At 44.7% G+C, this 23,186-nt stretch overlaps 1 protein-coding gene across 2 annotated transcripts in view; it reads right to left on the minus strand.

Moving 5' to 3' along the window:
- The window catches only part of RUNDC3B (RUN domain containing 3B), a 275,604-nt gene that overhangs the window by 168,263 nt on the left and 84,155 nt on the right, over nt 1-23,186 (minus strand). For both annotated transcript variants that reach the window (XM_088478631.1, XM_088478630.1), the window contains exon 2: nt 3,499-3,614. In XM_088478631.1, coding sequence (XP_088334757.1) covers nt 3,499-3,614 — 116 coding nt within the window. The remainder of the gene's footprint in view (nt 1-3,498; nt 3,615-23,186) is intronic.

Genomic DNA, 23,186 nt, shown 5'->3' on the forward strand with positions numbered 1-23,186 from the left:
GCTATGCCTTACCTCCTTTAGTGATCAACCACTGCCTGCCATTCCCCATAGTAGGGATGTCCATTGATGGGTACAAATCATTGATGGTATGAAACCATCCATGGTGAACCATCAGTGTTAATCACTGATGGCACCATCAATTGTTAACCCACCAATGGCCGTCCCCTAAGGCTGGCTGGCTGCCTATACATGTGCCTGGCATGCAGAGGTCTGGGCAGCATCCTCTAATTCTCTGTTTCACTCAACCATTGGCTACAAGAGATGCTTTCTCACTGGCTAGTGCTCCCATCCCATTTCCTATACGTCAACTTATGTGGAGAGCATACAGGTGACTGGTCTGAATTTTATTGATCACAACTGTTGGCTGTCATGATCAGCTACAGTACCACTGTTCAACCAGTGGTCCCATATGCAGTTTGACAATCCTGCAAGCCTGTGTTAATTTACCTGATCCAGCAGCTGTGGGCTGCACCTATGACTATCTTATATAAACCTGTTCCACAGTTCCATCTGGGTCAGATTCCTGTGCTTCATCTGGTGTTCTCTGGGCACCTGGTCTTCCTGTGTCGCCAGATCATCTCCATGAGGACCACTACATCTCTCCCTGAGGATCCACTACCCTGGCTTCTGTTTCAGCATTCTGCTCCATTGCTATCTGTAAAATCTGCTCCAGTACTATCCTGAAAGCCTGCATCAGTGTTGGTACACTGGACAGCCATCAGTGTTCCTACACTGGACAGTGCTTCTACACTGGACATCCTGAAAACTAGTACCTGTCATTAAGTGCCTGCATACAGGTAATCCCATACCTCAGCACATGTTTCTGGACATTTCTACAGCAGTTACCTTGTTCATATGCATATCTGTACCTGTGCTTCCAAGCAGCTAAGTATTGGGTTATCACCTGTTCCTTGACTTACACCTGCAGTAGTAGGTTATATTGTTTATATATCTGTTCTGCCATTATGCAATGCCTGGTACCGTTCGAGGTATTACCTTAGTACATTCCTCGACTTTCGTCTATTATTCACAGCGCATTCTGAGTATCCAATCCTGGAATGTTATCATAACTGGTTCATTTGTATTCTGTTCATTTAGCTTGCTTTATTCCTGCTTTATTTTCAGCTTTTTCCTGCACTATACCCTGTGTTTAATAAGCATCATTGTTCATCTATTCCACACTACTAGCGCTAGTTTTATTCTCGTCAAGCACACACACAGAGGAATTCCCAGAGACATTGGCCACAGGTGAGCATAACAGACTTTAGCTGGGCATACACTGCCCGATGCGGCAAACCGGTAAATATTGCATCGGACAGGCATGCTGGACAACCCTCGGTCGCCCCCCCCCCCCCCGCACGCTACAATTATCGGGGTGTTCCGTGGATATCGGGCGAATCGCCCCAATACTTGTAGCGTGTATGGCCAGCTTTAGAGGGAGATGTATTAAATCTTCTAAGAGTACAGGTGAAAAAGTTGTCTATAGCAACCAATCAGCTTCTAGCTATCATTTTATAGAATTTACTAGATAAATGATAGAAGCATATTGGTTTCTATAGGACTCTTCTACTCTTTAAAAGGATTGGCACATCTCCCTCTAAGATCCTTTTGTACCCTAATCCATCCCACCCTTACCTCACTACCCCAGCAGCTGCACAGTGTGGAGCCACTACCGGTGTGTCAGGGGAACTTGTGAACATGTCAGTGACATCAGGATTGTAGTAGTAGTAAAGGCATGTACAGGTAGATAAACAAAATAGGGAAAAAGAAAATAAATAAATGTTTATTTATTTGTACTTGGGATTTTGTTTTGTAATGGCAGTGATAAATGATCATGTGACATGTGTATTTAATGGTGCATACACATAGTCAGATTTGTCAGACTTGTCAGATTTGTCAGATGAACGATTGAACGAGTTGAACGATTTTACCAAAGTTTTGAACGATTTGAACAATTTTTGACTGCATTAAAATTAATGGAATCGTCCAAGTCTAACTGCAAACACATCAGATGTCAGATATCGTTATCTGACAAACGGGAACGCGCATCGTTGATCGTCCATCGTTCAGGCATGTCAGATATGAACGATTTTCCTTCAGATATGAACGACTGAACGATTTTTAAATAGTTATCGTTCATATCTGAAGGAAAAATCTGACCGTGTGTATGCACCATAAGTTAGAGATATAAAAAAACACATTTTAAATACATTAATGTTGCATATATGGGATAATAATATACATAATACCCCCATAATTAATGCATGTTCACATCTCGTGATACAGCTAATTTGATCATTATTTTAATTGCATTGTGCACACCAGATTCGGAATGCCGACGCTCGGGATCACCAAGGTCAGAAACCCGACACCAGCATCCCAACAGACACTTGTCAGTCAATATTCTAACCCTCCCCCCTCCCAACCTTCCCCCCTAGTGCCTAAACATAACCTTTCCCTCCCTGCTCCCTAAACCTAACCCTCCCCTCTTAGTGACTAACTCTAATTCTCCCCCTAGTGCCTAACCCTAACTCTCTCCCTTACTCCACTGCTTGGCGTCGGGCTGCCGGCGTCGGGATGCTGACAAGCGTTGGGCTGCCGGCGCCGGGATTCTGACAAACGTCGGCTTGAGATTTATGCTTGTGTGTGTGTGTCGCCACAGCACCAGACCCAGGTGACCCAGTAGGACCAGTAGAACGGCTACAGAGGCCCCACAAATCAAAGGGTACCGCATATATAACGGTAATACTACTGACCAACTTTAATTTAAATAAAAAATACCAAAAAATGAGGGAAGACCATGGGTTCCAATGGTATACCAATGATATTTTACAGGATGCTTCCTCTGTAGCCTACTCTTAATCTGGCTATCTTTTCATGGCCGCTATAAAGATTTTGTGTTGTTGAACCTTCATGAAAACTACTACAGTAACAGCAGCACCTCATGGGCGGTTCTTAGGCCAATGTAGTTTTCTAAAGCAAAAGGGTACAAACTGTGGGCTGGAGCCCCAACATGGGTCCTGGAATATGTATTTGAGGTCCCCTGAGAGACATGCAATACATACCCCCTTAATTTGAGGTCCCAGGAAAATAGCACTACTGGTCCCCAAACAATGGCACAATGATACTTGGGGTCCCTGCTAAAATACAGATTGGGGACCATTGCCCTGAAAAGCATTCAATTTCTATTTACTTTGATAAATTCTTTGAGCTATTTCTGGAACAATAATCTCATTAATACTGGCAGCAATATTATTTCTGAAAATATTAAAGTTCAATTCCTGCAACCAGGTTACAGGAGTCATACTGCTTTGTGTTCCTGGCACAGTATTACATTTGCTGACAAAGCATCAGCAAGGGAAAACTTAAAAGTAGAAGGATAGTTTCTGCAAAACATGTAACATGGTTTGGGGGGAAAAAAAGTTATGAGATAAAAAATTTTTTTTTTTTACTACAGTAGCAGCTGCAAAGAACATTTTGATCCAAGTTACTGGTTACCTTTGAGGCGATGGCTTAGGATTTGCTCAAGAATAGAGGCAAAGTTTAAAAATTCTGGTGCAGAATCATCAATGGTCTCAAAGCAGGACCTGTCAATCAGCGTCTTTACGGAGAACCTGGAAAGAAAGACAAGAAAAACAAACAAATCAAACAGACCCTGAAGGGCAGCTTTATAGAAACTTACAGTAATGCTGTAGACCACCAATGTACAGAGATCTTAGAGGGCTTGTGATTGTAAATGGCAAAGACAGACATTGCAGCAGTGCCACAGATTAGAGAGGGAATATTTTAATGTGGATATGAAGGGAAGAAATTGAAAGGACGGTCTCCGATGCAGGAGTACAGGGCTAGAGACCCACCCAGAGGTTAGGTAAAGCCAGAGAGATAGCTTCATGCCATGACTTGGCCGAGGTATAGAGAGGATAAGCTGTTTTTTTTTTTTTTTTTTAGAGGAACCAAGATCCCTTTGGGAACATATGGAGAAATAGGAGATGAAATGAAAGGAGGGTGAAAAGTTGTCCCGTGCTGCCCCTTCTACTCTATCAGACTTACAGCCAGACTCCACACCTCCAAAACGGCTCCAGGCAGTAGGACTATTCTGCCGGGGATGGCGGTTTCCACAAAGACCCAAGTGACGGTCTGAATGTGGATGAAGCTCAGTAACGGTCAGTGGCCAACGCAGGATATCTAGTGGGGAGGGGGGGGGGGGGGGGTTTCCAAATCCTTGAATTTAGAGTGAGTGCGGCCAGTCCATGAAGAGGACATCATTTGCACTTAATCAGCTTTAATATGAGTCATACAACGTGTAGTGTAGATGTTATAATTCCAGCATATACAGTACCAGTGATCACAGTAAGCCATTAGATGCGGCAGTAGGGCCATCCTGCCTGAGCTGAATGTTTTTATTTCACATGTGGGCACCATTCCAGAGCACGGGAGCAATAGGGGAGTCTGGGGGAGCAGCAAAGAACCTAGCAGTGCCCTGGACATTTATGTACATACTGGTCTCCTTATGCACTGCATAACAGTATTAATAATTAACCCTATAGATGTCTATAGCAGTGCAACCCTAACAGTGCATGTTTTCCATATATCCTAGTTGGTACACAGGTGTGTGCATTACTTGGGGCAGTGGCAAACAAAGGATATTTAGGGGGGGAGGGTGTCCATATAAGTGCTATGTAATATGGCACACTCTGAGATAGAAAATTATATATATATATATATATATATATATATATATATATAGATAGATAGATAGATAGATAGATAGGAGAGGGAGAGGGAGAAAGAGCTATATATATATATTTATTTTTAAATAAAATACCCTGTTTGTATCAGGTTTAATCCTAGGTTTAAGAATTAAAAAAAAATGTTTATTGTTTCACTTTATTATGTTTCATAAGTAAATACAAAATTATGTGTTTGTTGCTCTGAGATGGTTTCTTTATCTCTTCTCTATATAGATGACAAACAACTTTGGCTTATATGACACACACTTGCACAGCATACACACACAGTCACAGTGTACTTGTATACTCACACAGTATACACACCCAGTGTGTATTTGCAAACACACACAACATGCATACTTACACAAACCAATCGCTGCAGAGAGAGCTATGCTGTTAGGAGCTCTCTGACTGGGGAGCTGCTGAGCATGTGCGGCATCTCTGATCATGGGCAGTGCTGACTGGAGAGACGGAGACAAGGCTGTCTCCGAAAAAAAATATTTTGGCCCATGGGGGGGGTGTTCTGGGTACTCAGAAACCCCCCTGCGTGCGCCACTGCTGTGGATCGGGATATTCCATACTAATCATTTCTGGATGTACGAGCCTTAATTTATGTATTTAATAAACTTCTTACGAATGTACTCTGCTATGTTGCGCCCCCTTCTCTATTTTATTTAGAATGTTGGACTTTCATAAGGAGCAGTTACAAAGGGAGCTGCATGCAATAGAGGAGTGAACAGTATACTAAACTTTTAAAGGCTCAGATAGATAGATAGATAGATAGATAGATAGATAGATAGATAGATCTATCTAACTCATCAGTGCCCAGCCCAAGTCCCTGGACCTAGCAATATGAATTTCAGGGAGCACCGACTAAGGAGGGATTTTTAGAAATTCGACCCCCTTAAAGGGGTGAAAAGTGGTAAAATGTTTCCTCTCGACCAAGGTGATTGGGTGAGAAAGCTACACGTGCTGTGAGACTGCAGGCTCATTGTCTGGGTCAAGTGGCGACTTCAGGAGGGGGGGCTGCAGTGCAGTCCAACTGCCAGTGATGTTTTGCAGCATGTGGGGCGGCAGTTGGTGTGGCTTCCCCATTTGAATATTGGACTGCGCTGCACCCTCACCTCTGGAGCCACCACTGCAAAGGACTAAAAATAATGAATTTTCTTAATCCTGATACTAGCACACTCCTTTACACCAGAGGCATAACATAAACTAAGCACATAAGTTAAGATGGTATGAAGGAAATAAAATCATGTAAGGTCTACCTGGGTGAACCGGGTACATCAGCTAGTGTATACATATTAGAGATGATCGGTTTGGTTTTGACTAGGATCTTTTTACAAAATTAGTGCAAGTTCGGATTTATCTCATTAGCTATCCAAAACAAGTGAGAGCCAGATAGCCAATATGAGGTAGTTTTTAAGGTCCAAAACTAACAAAATAAAACTGATCCGCTCATTTCCAATATGCGTGTGTATAAATTTATAATATTTTTATATATATATATATATATATATATATATAAATATATATAAATATATATATATATAAATATATATATATATAAATATATAAATATATATATATATATATATATAAATATATATATATATATATATATATATATATATATATATATATATATATATATATATATATATATATATATTTTTTTTTTATTATTTTTTTATTTTTTTTCATTTATATATTTTAGCATCTCCACTAAGCTGTTTTAGCTGGGCGCCGCGCTCTGCCTGATTTTAAAAAGGGCAAAATGCGCCCTGCCCTTTTAGCGGTGCCCCCCTAAAACAGCATGTCCTGAGCCTTCCCACCCGAGGGCCGCAGCGTCCCGTGAGTGGAAAAATCACTGTTGGGTGAATAAACGCTGTGCGCATGGCATCTATTCACTGTAAGGGGAGCTTGGGGGAAGCTCAACACATCTGTAAGTGCTGGGCACGCCCCCGAGTGTGACGAATTGAGGGCATGTCCAGGGGCGCGGAGAGGGGGAGGAGTGGGTACAATTTACCCAGGTTTCCAGAGGGGCCCGGGTCCGGCGCTGCCCCCCCTCCTCCTCCCTCCCTCGCAGCAGCCCAGCACACATCGTGTGCTTGTATGCAGTGGAGATTGCTCGCGGCTGCTAAGCTGCAGCCACAGCAATCTCCTATGCCTGAGGGGGAAGCCCCTCTAGCTTTGCGCCGAGCTTAGGAGCTCACAGCGCCTCCTCCCCGGTACCGGTGCAGCAAAAGTATGTTTTTTTTCCCCAAGGGGGCGTGGCCACACCTACTGCAATTAGGCCACACCTCCTCTTTACCAGGGCCCGGTGGCACTCTCTACGCCTCTGGGCACGTCACAAGGACACGCCCCTCCCAGATCAGCCATGCCCAATTTTCAGGAGCACAAGGAAGATGCCCTCCTCGCGAATCTGCACCCTGCCCTCACCATTTTCTAGCGGGACATGATAGATAGATAGATAGATAGATAGATAGATAGATAGATAGATAGATAGATATCCAGTAGGTTTTTATTTGGGTTCGAACTCTGCTTATTGTAGATGGACAATTATAAACTAGGGGTGAAGACTTACTAGAACAGCCAACAGGCTGCAGTAGTACATGTCAGCAAGAAACTGCCAGTCTGAGGGGTCTATTCACTGTGCCAGCCAATCAGCTCTGCCATCTCACAGGCTGTGTTTGAAAAATGACAGTTGGGAGCGGATTGGCTGGCACCTGATCACTTTTCACTCTGTCTCCCAACACTGCTTAGTAAATAGACCCCTGAAGCTTGGAACATACATAGAGATCTGTTTGGCAGTCAGGGGAATTTGTCTTACTCCTGAGGAGGTTTTGTGAAGGAGAAACGGCCGTTACTACAAAAATAAATAAAATAAAACTCATATCACTCTAGCTTCTATAAAATGTAATACTACTTTGCAGTATGTTACATAATAAAAATAAAATCTTCAGAAAACAAAAAAGTATATATTATATATACTGTATATTACACAAATAATCAAGTTTACTTTCTTATGGTGCATACACACGGTCAGATTTTTCCTTCAGATATGAACGATAACGATTTAAAAATCGTTCAGTCGTTCATATCTGAAGGAAAATCTGACATGCCTGAACGAATGACGATCAACGATGCGCGTTCCCATTTGTCAGATGACGATATCTGACATCTGATGTGTTTGCAGTAAGACTTGGAAGATTCCATTCATTTTAATTCAGTCAAAAATTGTTCAATCGTTCAAAACTTTGGTAAAATCGTTCATCTGACAAATCTGACCGTGTATATGCTCCATTAGACTTTCGATTTTTTTTCTGCAAGTCACATTTTTTGTTAAAACAACTGTAGTAGATAACCAAGCCTAAAATACACCTACTGAAGAGAAAAGAGGCACAAGTCAAAATTAATTTGCAAATATCATAAGGTGAAAATAAGGAATTCATTACCATCAAATTCATATTGTCTACTAACAACATGCATATTGTTTTATAAAGTAATCTTTTGAGGAAGGGACACCTACACCAGGGAACAATATATGGCAGCACCTAGGAAAGAGGAAGAGGAATTAGCAATCTTCTAATTATTATGGGATAAATCACCCCTTCCTTCTAGAATAGAACCAACACTTGACCATAGCCAAAAGGCCACAGCGATGCTTCAGCGATTGGATAGCTGGGAACCACCAATAGTATGTGACCTAGGCTTTGCAATCAGCAATGGAGAGCAGAGAATTGTGGGAAAGACACACCCAGCTTAAGTCCTCTCAGGGCAACATGTCACCCAATACGATGTAGATAAACAGCACTGTGTCATCAAGTCATAAATAAGGTCTCCTACCTTGAGTTTGCAACAAGGTCAGGAATTGACCATAGAATTGATGTTATATAGTAGTGAGCCAAAGGATAATGTACAGTTGATAACAGCTTAATAGAAGTCAAACACTAACAATGAAAGCGCATCAATGATCATTATTGCTTCAACAAAATGGAAGAACTCAATTAATGGGAAAGTTATTTAGGATAATTCACAGAATTCCTTGTGGGCTTTTCCATTTCAATTCTTGGCATGGGCTACGCATTCCTCATTTCCATGCATCTGTCAGAGTGTGTGCGATAGGATCTCTTAGGAGGCCGCTGTTGTTCTGCTGTGTGCAAGCAGACGATACCTCGTCTTGTCAAAGACCTCTCAAGAAAAGCATCTGGCATACAAATATGGAAATAGACAATAATCTCCTTTCACTGCTCACATGTGCCGCACTCAGGGATTGAAAGACGGAGGAACTTGTTCACCAGCAACTGGCTTTTTTTTGTTTGTTTAGAGTTAATTACTTGTAAAATTCAGCTCTTTGTGACAAGCGATTCATCACAAGGAAATCACTGCTACGTACATGCTACTTGTTCCAATTTATAATCTCGGTCTTCAGCTCTAGCCTCTGCTGAGTTGCCTTTCTGACTATATCTTCAGTTCCCATGAGACCATTATAAGCTCTAAACCAATTATCTAGAAGGTGGCATTTTCTGGTACATAACATATATATGCACCACGGCAAGTACTTATCAGTTACAGGAGAGCCTGCACTGTCGAATTTACATTTTATATATATATATATATATATATATATATATATTTTATGTGTTCTTTAGAGATATTGAGAAAAAAATTATTTCCTCCTTGCGGAATTTATTCTAACCTTTAGAAGTGAGTCATGTATAGTCCTTTACTAAAACAATGAAAAGTGTTAGAGATTTTTAAGATAGTTGATAATGACCATGTGCAATTTATCAGTCAGTAATTTTACAGGCTGTGTTTGAAAAATTACAGTGGCTGATTGGTTGGTTCCCCTAAGAAACTGTCAGCTTCCGGTTGTTACAACTTGCTCAGGAGAATCTCCTAATGAGGAGCTGAAATCTGAGGTCCCGGGTTGTGGAAGGATCGGAGGCGAGGGGTCTGGATGTACGACCTACGCATCCACAAGTATCGAATGTTGGCTGAACAGACCAAAAGGTGCAGAGTCTAACCTGCTGGGAGGTGTTAACCAGTGACCCCTCCAAACGGGATACGGGTTTAAGCTGCACCCAGCAAGCAGGTCCCTTTGGTCAGGTATGCGATACAGGTGGGAAATGGAGGAAGAGAACACCGATGAGGCCCAGGAGAATGTACCTCTGGAAGAGGCACTAGCGAGGATTTAGCACTGAGTATGCAAGGTATCAGTCACACCACTGGCACAGGAAAGTGACACTTCGGTTGTACTTGGAGAATGTACAGGGCAGGCGGGCAAGGTATCCAGTCGCACCGCTGGCCCAGGAGTGTAACCAGAGATGACTTGAGAGTAAACAGCAAGGGAACCTGGAAAGAAGTGACAGCAAGCAAACTAGTAGTAACGACGTTGTACAGGACACTTCCCGCTGTCCGGAGCCTAGTTATATACCCTAAAGTAGCAGTTCATTGGAGGATAACGTCAGCTGACAAGCACCACGCTACCACTGGGTAAAGGGTAATCAGGTGATGAAGACTGTCATGGCTGTGTCCATGCAGCTACTAAGATGTCTACGTGGATATCTACGTGGTCTCTAGGCATAATCCTCAACATGCCACTCGCCGCCAAACCAGACGTCAGGGGAAGCCGGCGGGAGTAACGGTCGATCCTAGGCCGCAACCAGACACCGGTAAAGATACGTATTCTACAGAAAACACTTCTACTCAAAAGGAGTTGCTTATATTCTCAATCCTCCAGCTCTGTATGGGTGTTAAATGACTGCTTAACACAAAATGTAATTTGCTTTATGTATATGAGCTCCTGATCATATCCCAAAAAAATAAACATTTTTGTGAGACCACACCTCTTTTCATGCAAGATCTGCACTGTTGGCATGTATGGAAATTATCCATGCATACACTGGACAGTTTATTAGGTCTGAAGTCGTCTTTTTTTTACCAATGAGGAGACCTTTATCCTAAAGCTGCGTCTCTCCACTGGGCTGCTCTTGGAGGAGACACGAAATGCATGTAATGCATTGAAACATGTCAATGCGATTTATACACATAAGCAGTCAAAACATATGGTAACACAATCACCTTGTGCATGGACATGTATTATTATTCTGACTATTCTTCAATCAAATTGAATTAATTTATGTGCACATTCAAGTTGGAGTCCAAGCCTGTGTGAAGCAATGATGATTGAGAAGGACAGAGGGAAGATTTCTACTGGCTGAGGGATGTTAAAAGCAAAATTTATTACGTAATGCAATTAAGTGTACAACACCTTTAACAAAGCACTGCATATAAGTATCTATAAATATAAAAGTTGTAATGGTTGTGTCTGTACATAGATATATATTAAGAGAAATGTACTCCTTGGAACTGTGGGCCTGATTCAGACCCAGTCGCAAGCGCTGAGCGCTCGCAACAGGGTTGATGGTGGCTCAGGGCGCATGCGCACGACAGAGCCGGCTCCTTCGTGCGCATGCATGAGACCCGGATAGCGACGGGCAATGCGTCGCTCCTGGTATCGCACCAAAGGGGGCGTGCTGTCGATGTTGAGTGACAGCACTCCCCCTTTGGTGGGTGGCCCGGGGGGGGTGGCTGCCCAAACGGAGGCGTTCCCATGTGAACGCCTACCGTTTGGGGCCGGCCCCACTGACATCACAAGTAATGTCAGTGGAGAGATTCCGGCTCTGATAGAGCCGAAATCTCTCTGGGGCTTGCGGCAACGAGACCCTACCACAAGGGTCTCGTCGCAAGCCCGATGGTCGCGATGGTCGGGCCGCTCGCTATAGCTCACCCACACCTATGCGAGCGGCCAGGAGGCCGTTCTACAAAAAAAAAAAAAAAAACGGCTCTGATTCAGAGCGACCGGCTCTGAATCAGGGCCTGTGTACGAACTATGGAAACAATTTTTTTTTTTCTGAATTTTTGTTTATCTCTACGTTACAGTATCACACAAAAACTATGGGATGAATTTGGATTGCACTTTCAATATTGTATATCTTAGTCACCTAGAAAGAATAGGAAGTATGTATTATCTCAATGTGACATCAGGGAGAGGAGCAATAGAGGAAAAACCAGATGCTTGACACTCAGCAGGCACCCAAAAATGACTAGATGTATATAAATATTTTTTTGGGACAAATACAGTATACTTTTTAGGGACTGCTTGTTAACTATGGAGGCAAAAAAAGTATCAGAATTTGCACAGTATGTGTACACACACACACACACATTATATAAATATATACACAGATATACACACACACACACACACACACACACACACACACATTAATATATATATATTAGGGGTGTGCACCGGCCACTTTTCGTGTTTTGTGTTTTGGTTTTCGATCTGGATCTTTCTTCGTGTTTTGGATCTGGATTGGTTTTGCAAAACCACCCTTCCGTGTTTTGGGTTCTGGGTTTTGGATCTGTATTTTTTTGAAAAAAAGCATAAAAACAGCTAAAATCACAGAATTTGTAGGTTTTTCTGCTCCTATGCTATTATTAACCTCAATAACCTTAATTTCCACTAATTTCCAGTCTATTCTGAACACCTCACAATAGTGTTTTTATGTCCAAAAGGTGGCACCGAGGTAGCTGGATGACTATGCTAAGCGACACGAGTGGGCGGCACAAACACGTGACCCATCTAGGAGTGATACTGCAGTGGCAGACAGGATGGCAGTTTGAAAAACTAGGCCCCAAACTGTACATAATGCAAAGAAAAAAAAGAGGTGCAAGATGGAATTGTCCTTGGGCCCTCCCACCCACCCTTATGTTGTAAAAACAGGACATGCACACTTTAACAAAGCAATCATTTCAGCGCCAGGGTCTGCCACACAACTGTGGCTGAAATGATTGGTTCGTTTGGGCCCCCACAAAACAAGCTGGCAATTAATCTGTCCCTGCACAAACTGGCTCTACGGAGGCAAGATGTCGTCCTCATCCACCGATTCCTCACCCTCTTCAGTGTTGTGTACATCCTCATCCTCACAAAGTATTAACTCGTCCCCACTGGAATCCACCACCACAGGTCCCTCTGTACGTTCTGGAGGCTGGTCTCCCTGGAAGAGTTGATAATTCATTTTTATGAACATCATCTTCTCCACATTTTGTGGAAGCAACCTCCTACGCCTTTCGCTGACAAGGTTCCCGGCTGCACTAAACACTCTTTCGGAGTACACACTGGAGGGGGGGCAACTCAGGTAAAATAGAGCCAGTTTGTACAGGGGCCTCCAAATTGCCTCTTTTTCCTGCCAGTACAGATATGGACTGTCTGACATGCCTACTTGGATGCTGTCACCGATGTAATCCTCCACCATTCTGTCAATGGTGGCAGTATCATATGTAGTGACAGTAGACATGTCAGAAATTGTTGCCAGGTCCTTCAGTCTGGACCAGATGTCCAAACTTGGTCCTGCCTGCCCTGCATCACCGCCAGCGGGTTGCTTAGGATACCTAAGTTTTTTCCTGGCAGCCCCAGTTGCGGGAGAAAATGATGAAGGAGCTGTTGACGTGTCACGTTCCGCTTCAGCTGACAGTGTGTTCACCAGCCGGTCTTTGCACCTCTGCAGGCTTGTGTCGGCCAGAAAGAGAGACACCACATAGGCTTTAAACCTAGGATCGAGAACGGTGGCCAAAATGCAGTGGTCTGATTTCAACAGATTGACCACCCTGGAATCCTGGCAAAGCGAATGAAGGGCTTCATCCACAAGTCCCACATGCCGAGCGGAAGCGCTCCGTCTTAGCTCCTCCTTCACTTTCTCCAGCTGCTTCTGCAAAAGCCTGATGAGGGGAATGACCTGACTCAAGCTGGCAGTGTCTGAACTGACTTCACGTGTGGCAAGTTCGAAGGGCTGGAGAACCTTGCACAACACGGAAATCATTCTCCACTGCGCTTGAGTCAGGTGCATACCCCCTCCTTTGCATATGTCATAGGTGGATGTATAGGCTTGTATGGCCTTTTGTTGCTCCTCCATCCTCTGAAGCATATAGAGGGTTGAGTTCCACCACGTCACAACCTCTTGCTTCAGGTGATGGCGGGGCAGGTTCAAGAGTGTTTGCTGGCGCTCCAGTCTTCGGCACGCAGTCGCTGAATGGCGGAAGTGGCCAGAAATTTTTCGGGCCACCCAAATCGTCTCCTGCACGCCTCTGTCGCTTTTCAGAAAATTCTGCACCACCAAGTTTATTGTGTGAGCAAAACATGGGACGTGCTGGAATTTGCCCAGATGTAATGCCCGCACAATATTGGTGGCGTTGTCAGATATCACAAATCCCCAGGAGAGTCTAAGTGGGGTAAGCCACTGGGCGATGAATGGCGGATACCGGACGCACGTTTAACACCAACATAGCAGTCAAGGCCTCAGTTATACGTTTTGCTTCAGGATGACTGCCGTCGTACTTCATCCTCCTCGCTAAGGACTGTTGGAGGGTCAATTGTTTAGTAAAAGTAGTGGTGTTCCTACTTCCTCTCTGGGATGATGAACAACTCACAGCAGCAGCGGCAGCAGTAGGCGTAGCAATGCAGGATCCTCCGGAGGATTCCCGGATAGGAGAGTCAGTCATGCCAGTGACATGGCCTGCAGGACTACTTCCGATCCTGACTAAGGAGGAAATTGACTACAAGGGAGTTGACGGTGTGGTTTGCAGGCGCTTGGATACAACAGGACAACGGGATTTAGGTGTCCCTGGACTGCTTACGGTCTTAGCCAAAGTTTCTGAACTTGACAGTAACTTATTATGAACACGCTGCAGGTGCCGTATAAGGGAGGATGTTCCTAGGTGGTTAACATCCCTACCCCTACTTATTCCACCTTTACATATGGTACATATGGCAAGACAGTTGTTGTCCGGATTTGGATAGAAATATTGCCAGACCAAAGAGGTGGAATGTTTGGTCTTCTGCCCAGGCATGACCGTGATGGGCTTTTTCATCCAACGGACAACAACTGTCTCCCCCGGAGCCTGATTTAAACAAACCACATCACCATCAGAATCCTCCTCGCCAACTTCCTCCTCAGCGCCAGCTACACCAGTATCCTCATCCTGTTGTACTTCAACAGTGACATCTTCAATTTGCATATCAGCAAGTGGACTGTGGGTGCTCCTTTCAGCACTTGCAGGGGGCGTGCAAATGGTGGAAAGAGCCACCTCTTCCCGTCCAGTGCTGGGAAGGTCAGGCATCGCAACCACCACCACACTTGGACTCTCCTTGGGGATTTGTGATATCTTCTTAGAACGCACAGCTCTTTGCTGTGCTTTTGCCAGCTTAACCCGTTTGATTTTTTTAGCGGGAGGAGGGCTTCCATCGTCATGTGAAGCTGAACCACTAGTCATGAACATACTAGTCATACTAGTATGACACACACTAGTCATAGGGAAAGACCTTAGCCGTTCCTTGCCACTCCGTGTCATAAATGGCATATTGGCAAGTTTACGTTTCTCTTTAGATAATTTTAATGTTTTTTTTAAGGTCATTTTCCTGAACTTTGTCATTTGGGATTGTATGTGGCTTCTACTATGACATTGGGCATCGGCCTTGGTAGACAACGTTGATGGCATTTCATCGTCTATGTCATGACTAGTGGCAGCAGCTTCAGCACTAGGAGGAAGTGGTTCTTGATCTTTCTCTATTTTATTTTTAATCGGAGAAAGTTTGGTCCTCCATTTATGTTATATTGATATATACGTGCGGCTAAGGTGCACACAAACACAGAAAATATTTTTTATTTTTGCTGGAGAGTAGTGCACTTTGTGGGTTACACCACCCTTTAAGAAATGAGCCAGCCGGCTCTTTACTTATGGGACACAGGCGCACGCTTGGCGCTGCTCCTTTGTTGATGCACGTGCGGCTACTGCACACACAATTCACAAACACAGAAAATATTTTTTTATTTGGTTTGGAGTGTACTTTGGGGGTTACAGCACCCTTTAACGGACAAGCCAGCCGGCCCTTTACTTATGACACAGGCGCATGCTTGGCACTACTTTGTTGATGCACGTGCGGCTACTGCGCACACAATTCACAAACACAGAAAAAAATATATATTTTTTTAGCACTTGGGGGGAGCACCCCTGATGGACAGAGCACCCCCTGGACAACACTACAGCACCCCTTTAGGACTGGGACACTGCACAGGACTTTCGAGTGGACACAGCCCCTATGGACAAGTGACTGCACAACACAGTCCAGCCAGCCCCTATGGACTATGAAGTAGTGGACACAGCCCCTATGGACAACAGCAGCACAGCACAACACAGCCAGCCCCTATGGACAACAGCAGCACAGCACAACACTACACTACACAGCCCAGCCAGCCCTAACTCCCACCCTCCCTCTTCACTGTCCACAGCAGAGTGAGAAAATGGCGCCGACACGGGTACCTTATATAGGATCCAAAACCCGCGAGACCCGGAAGGCGGGATGATGACGTTTTGCCTCGATTTCAGATCCGAGTCAGGCGGGAAAAGTCGAGCCTGACTCGGATCGGGGGGGTTCGGATTTCAGAAATCCGAACCCGCTCACCCCTAATTTTATATATATATATATATATATATATATATATATATACATATATATATATATACATACATACACACACACATATACACACACACACACATACATACATACATAGACACATACAAACACACAGCGGGTAAAATAAGTATTGGACACAAACATTATTCTCAGTAAATATATTTGTAATGGCGCTATTGTAATGAAATTTTCACCAAATGTCAGCAACCCATGCACAGACATCAAACCATAGATGTACATAAATTAAGTGATGTGTAATCATATGAAATGACAAAGGGAAAAAGTATTGAACACGTTTACTGAAATATATTTAATACTTTGTACAAAAGCCTTTGTTGGTAATGACAGCTTCAAGACGCCTCCTGTATGGAGAAACTAGTCGCATGCATTGCTGAGGTGTGATTTTTGCCCATTCTTCCACACAAGAGTCTTCAAATCTGGAAGGTTCCGTGAGCCTCTTCTATGAACTCAGATCTTTGATGAAAATGTAAAATCTATGGAAAGAACTAAAGTCAGGTGATTGGCCGGGCCATTCTAGCAGCTTTATAGTCTCCCTCTCTTAAACCAATTGGGAGTGTCCTTGGCTGTGTGTATGGGATCAGTGTCTTGCTGAAATATCCACCCTCGTTTCATCTTCAGCATCCTGGTATATGGCAGCAGATTTTTATCAAGAATGTCTCAGTATTTTTTCCATTCTTCCTTCCTTCATTTATATGAAGTATGCCAGTACCATATGCTGAAAAACAGCCCCACACCATGATGTTCCCACCTCCAAACTTCACTGTTGGTATGGTGTTTTTGGGATGATTTGCAGTGCTATTTCTTCTCCAAACATGGAGTGTATTATGGCATCCAAAGAGTAAAATTTTGGTCTCATCTGACCAGACTACAGTATATTCTCCTAGGATTTCACAGGCTTGTCCAAATGTTGTGTAGCAAACTTTAAACAAGCTTCAATGTGATTTTTCTTCAGCAATAAAGTCTTGCATGGCGAGCGTGCATACAGGCCATGCCGGTTGAGTGCATTACTTCTAGTTTTCTTTGAAGCAATTGTACCTGCTAATTCCAGGTCTTTCTGAAGGTCTCCACAAGTGGTCCTTGGCTCTTGGACAACTCTTCTGATAATTCTTTTCACTCCTCTGTCAGAAATCTTTCAAGGAGCACCTGGTCGTGGCTGGTTTATGGTGAAACGATATTCTTTCCACTTCCGGCTTATGGCCCCAACAATGCTCACTGGAACATTCAGAAGTTTAGAAATCCTTCAGTAATCAATGCCAACAGTATGTTTTGCAACAATAAGGTTACAAAGGTCTTGAGAGAGCTCTTTGCTTTTACCCATCATGAGAGGTTTCTTGTGTGACACCTTGGTAACGAGACATTTTTATAGGTCATCAGTTGGGACTGAACCATCTTATGCTAATTTGCATTGACAATGGGCAGGATTGCTTTCTAATTACTGATCGATTTCAGCTGGTGTCTTGGCTTTCCATGCCTTTTTGCACCTCCCTTCCTTCATGTGTTCAATAACTTTTCCTGGTCTCATTTCACATTACTTAATTTATGGACATCTATGGTTTGATTTCTTTGCATGTGTGGATTGCATGGGTTGCTGCTCACATTTGGGGAAAATTTCATTACAATAGCCCCATTACAAAATATATTTACTGAGAAAAATGTTGATGTGTTCAATATTTATTTTAGTGTGTGTGTGTGTGTGTGTGTGTGTGTGTGTGTGTGTGTGTGTGTGTGTGTGTGTGTGTGTACACATACACCTGGAAATAATTCATTGCGTAGCTACAGAGCATATACTGTGATTCTATTTCACTTTTATATGAATTTTCAAATAATACCCTTTAAAATGAATGCTCTAATTTGTTCTACAATTTAGAGACCAGCACAGAACAAGTCTTCTGAATATTTATCATGAAACAAACCCGTACAACACCCAAAACATTATTAATAGAGATTTGAATGTGCAGTGACTGCTCAGTATTCAGGATATGTCTTGAGGAAAATGTCATTCATTTCCTTCCATCTAAAGCCTAGAGAGCATGTGAGAGGGGCAACACAGAGAGTCTACAGAAATGTACTTTGCCTGTGTCTCTGATAAACACAATCATTAGCAAAATACCCATATATTGTGCTCACCATAAATATAAAAAGCACTACACATAAATCAAAGTTGTTAAGATGTTCTAGGAATATTTTTACAATAGTACTTATAAAGGAAGTGTCAAAATGAAGAAAAAAAAATACATGGGTAATTCTTGTGGCATACATGCTAGTAAATTTTAGATAAGGAGATAGATTCAGTAGAAGGATGGTCCTCCTCTCCCTAGCTAGACCCTGGAGAAGAACCCGGCGCATTATCAGATTCCTCCAATGATGCGTCTGAATCTATATGCTGAGCAGACTGATAAAAAGATAGCTTCCGCTTAGTCGCTTTAGTGACTACCGGTCTGTTTCCAACAGCCGACTGAGCCATATTTTTGACTTGAGTGGGCATAAACATCCACCCAGGAAGGGTGTATAGGAGAGGCAAACAAAGCCTGCTGTGGGTATCCCATTAAAGGAGGCAGTGTGGGAGTAGCCAAACAATCCACTAGCTGCATCATCACCTGAGACAAGGAGGACATCCAAGATGGCTCCTGCACAGAGGCTGGTATACTGGATTGGTGAAGTAGTTCTTAACAGACAGCACACAAGCCATCCTGTATAAAGTCCTGAGGGGACAAGCTTGCCAAAAAGGATTTACATGAAACCAGCACAGGGGACTCCGCCTCCTTTTTCCCTTTACCTTTTGACATATCAATTATAAAAGGTAACAATGCAATGTACTTAAGTTGCTACAGACCCTGTATCAACTACTCAAACACGAGGCTTGGTAGGATCTAGAGCACTATATACATGACCCCAGGGAGAGGTATACAGGGAGATTGACCCAAAACCTCCTGAGACCAAGCTGCTTCAGCAGAGCATCGATAATGGACTGTGAGCGTCTCATATGCACGAGGAGGGTAGGAGGAGCGACCCAGACAGGGAAAAACCTTTGATGCATCTGCATCGTGGGGAGGAGCTGCCGGGGGAGAGCCTACCTCCTATAAGCTGCATCAACCGGCCGGGTAGCTGCAGATCCCCGGTGTCAGACGATAAAGGCTCCGGTGGTCTAGTGAGGGAGCGGGCAGCCCCAGGCCCTCACTGCAGCGGCTTCCAATGCGTCTCCAGTCCTGGAGGCAAGGACTGCCGCGCGCGATTTCCTGTAAGCGAGGAATCACCTTACCGGACATCTCAGTGCATCAGGTTGAAGTCCGGGCCCCAGCATCCCTGCTAGCAAGCTCTGCCGGGACACGCCGAAATCACCAGAGACGTTACTGGTGTTGCGGCCCTGCGGAGGTAGACTGAGTCGCAGAGTATGCGTCTTAATTCAGATGCTCAGCACTGCTAACTGAATAACATGGAAATATAATAAAACCGAAAATAAAAAGCTTGGGACTGCCTGAGCAGTCCCCGCTTTCAAAGGTGCGTCTGAATCCTGCCGCACCAACTAAACAATTGAATGCCTATGGCCAGGGACGGGGTATATGTGGAGGAGGACAATGTGGAATCCTGGTAGCTGAAAGCTTAACTATTTGGTGCCTGGAACACTCCAACAACATTATCCCCATGGTATCCCTGTGGATCCCTATGGACCCTGAAGAAGAAAAATTCAGTAATCTTACAGTACTGTCCATGAAGGATTTTAAACGGATTAAAATATGAGATATGGTAAGAACTTAACTTTGATATTGCTATTTCTACGAAGTCCATAGGGTTCCACAGGATACCTTGGGGTAAAAGTGATGACGTCAGGCATCGGGCACCATAGAGTTAAGTTTTCAGCCTTCCAGGATGCACCAGGGTCCCTCTCCTATACCCCGCCCCCGAGCCAAGGCATCTCAGTTACGTAACAAGCCATAGGCCAGAGGAGGAGAAGGAAGAGAGAGAAAAAAGATCTGGACACACACAAGAATCACATTCTCACCAGAAGGAGATGGAAAACTGGTGACCAGAAGAAAGCCCATCTGCAGTACAGGTGCGACAGGGCAGGAGTCCTGTGGAACCCTATGGACTTCGTAGAAATAGAGATAACAAAAGGTAAGTTCTTATCATATCTCATATTTTCCACATCAGGGTCCATAAGGTATCTCCCAAAGCAGTATCCTTTAAGGGTGGGGACGCTCCTGTGCTGAAAGGAGAATCCGCCGCCCGAAGGAAGCATCCTGAGAGGCAAAAGTGTCAAAAGCGTAATACCTCACAAAGCTATGGACAGAGGACCACGTGGCAGCCTTGCAAATTTGGACAGCAGAGGCACCACGTCGAGCTGCCCACAAAGGACCTACAGACCTAGTGGATTGAGCCCTCACAGAGGATGGAACCGGAAGGCCTTCATGAAGATAAGCTTCCGAAATTGCCATACGAATCCATCCTGCTAAAGTTTGCTTTGAAGCAGGCCAAACCTTTTTACGGAAGCCATGGAGGACAAACAAGGTGTCCGATTTCCGAAATGAAGAGGTGCGGTCAACATAAATCCTTAAAGCATGCACAACATCCAAAGTAGCCTCACCCGCTGAAAGATCAGGGGAATTAAATGCCGGCACAACAATTTCTTTGTTGATGTGGAAACTTGATACCACTTTAGGAAGGTATGCAGGACGAGTGCGAAGCACCGCTCTGTTCCTATGAAAAATTAGAAAAGGGCGTCGACATGAGAGAGCCCATAAATCCGAGACACGTCTGACTGAGGCAATGGCCAGAAGGAAAATAGCTTTAGCTGTAAGCCATTTGAGGTCCACTGAGCCCAGTGGTTCAAACAGTGGTCTCTGAAGAGCTCTCAGGACCACAGCCAAATCCCAAGGAGCCACAGGTGGAATAAAAGGTGGCTGAATGCGAAGAACTCCCTGCATAAACGGTGCGGACATCAGGGAGCAAAGCAATCCTACGAAGAAACCAGACTGACAGGGCAGACACCTGCACCTTCAGTGAACCAAGGCGAAGACCGTGATCTAAGCCAGTCTGTAGGAAAGCCAACACCCTAGATAGGCGAAACACCCGAGGAGCATAACCTCTAGGGTGACACCACTGAAAAAAAGTATGCCACACATGATGGTAAATTCTTGCAGATAAAGGCTTCCGAGCTCTTAACATGGTTTGCACCACAGAGCCGGAAAACCCTCTGGACCTTAACAGGGCCGTCTCAACAGCCACGCCGTCAAAGACAGACAAGTCAGGTCCGGGTGAAGACAAAGACCCTGTGACAGCAGGTCCAGACGTAGCGGTAACCGCAGAGGAACGTCTACTGATATACTTTTTAGGTCTGAGAACCAGTGCCGTCTGGGCCACTTGGAAGCTATCAACAGGAGCGTGTCTCCTTCCTGCTTGAACTTGCGGATTACCCTCGGAAGAAGGGAAAGCTGAGGGAAGAGGTAGGCGAACTGGAACATACACTGACCTTATCGGAGGAGAGGTATGCCAGGGGACCCAGACCACGATGCCGCAGACTCAGCTTCCAGCAGTGTTCACCACACTGCCAAGAAGATGGCCACGAGGAGCAGAGAGGAGGCCTGCCTGGGGGAGGAGCACTGCCACAGGACCAATCGGCAGGTGCAGAGAGGACTGTGTGCAGCAAGGGAGGTGCCGGCTGTAAACAGGGAAGGCGTGCTCCCAAGGCATGCAATTAACCCCCGGGACGCCGTAGCGCTTGCCGCTCAGCCGAAGCCCGCTGTTCCTGGGGTATAGTGGAAGCGCAGGTTATTTGCCTGGCTCCATGCTGCAGCCGGTCCCCAAAGAGCCCCCTGCCTGGGGACTCTGGACCGTGTGTTCAGCGGGGACCCACCTCGGGACCCCGCCGCTTACCTGTCCCCCTTGGATCCGGCCACTGTCCGAAGCATTTGGGGTCACCGCTAGCCGTGACCCCAGATACTTACCAGCATCCCCGGATTAGTACCGGCGTTCTGGTACCGGCGGAGTAAAAGGGGAGACAACATGCACGTCAGTACTGACTGTCCATGCTGTACTCCCAGATGTGCAGCCACAGCTGCCGATTGTAGAAAACTTCAGGGGCTAATCTTAGCCCCCCTCTAAACATGTGCTCCGACAAAACAGATGCCTTGGCTCGGGGGCGGGATATAGGAGAGGGTGAAAACTTAACTCTATGGTGCCAGATGCCTGACGTATCTTGTGGATACCCTATGGACCCCGATGCAGAAAGGAGTGAATCTGAGTCAGTTGCAGTGAAAGCATCGGGCTTCTACACATGCGTCCCGATCAGTGGCGGCTCCAGAAGTGGCTCCAGTCCAAAAATCAAATAGGGAAGCCACACCAACTGCCACACATCACATCCACCGACACTGGCAACCATGGTTCCTCATAAAATTTTGTGTTTGTCAAAGGCAGGCGCAATGTCTGATGGTGCAGCCGCTGGTCTGCCAATAATGCGTCCTTGTTTGCACCTCGCTGCCGATGCAAGTCTATCAGGCATGGCAGTAACAAAGTAGCAATAGTGGCTGCGATAAAAAAAGTCACAGCTGCGTCCACCTCTGTGTCACTCCCTGAGTGTGTCCAAAAATATGCATTTCTAATTTTTCAATTTGCTCCATTCTGGTGCAGAGAATCACTCATATTGGTCATACTGTATACAGGCTGATCTGGGAAACTGGATACAATCCGGCCATCAGCACGCGCGCTGAGACACCATAGCTCTTCCTACTTCCCTGATTCTGACTGGATGATTATGGAGTTTGCTTTTCTCCATACAAGCTGCAAACCCCGGCCAATTGCGGATATTGCAGTGTGCGTGTGCGTGTGTGTAAGGCGTTTGGTTTATCAGAGTAAAAGGGATGTATGGGTTCCACTATAGGACAAGGCTTTTC

The sequence above is a fragment of the Taudactylus pleione genome, unplaced genomic scaffold, assembly GCF_031769625.1.
Source record: "Taudactylus pleione unplaced genomic scaffold, aTauple2 ptg000216l, whole genome shotgun sequence".
Classification (NCBI taxonomy): Eukaryota; Metazoa; Chordata; class Amphibia; order Anura; family Myobatrachidae; genus Taudactylus; species Taudactylus pleione.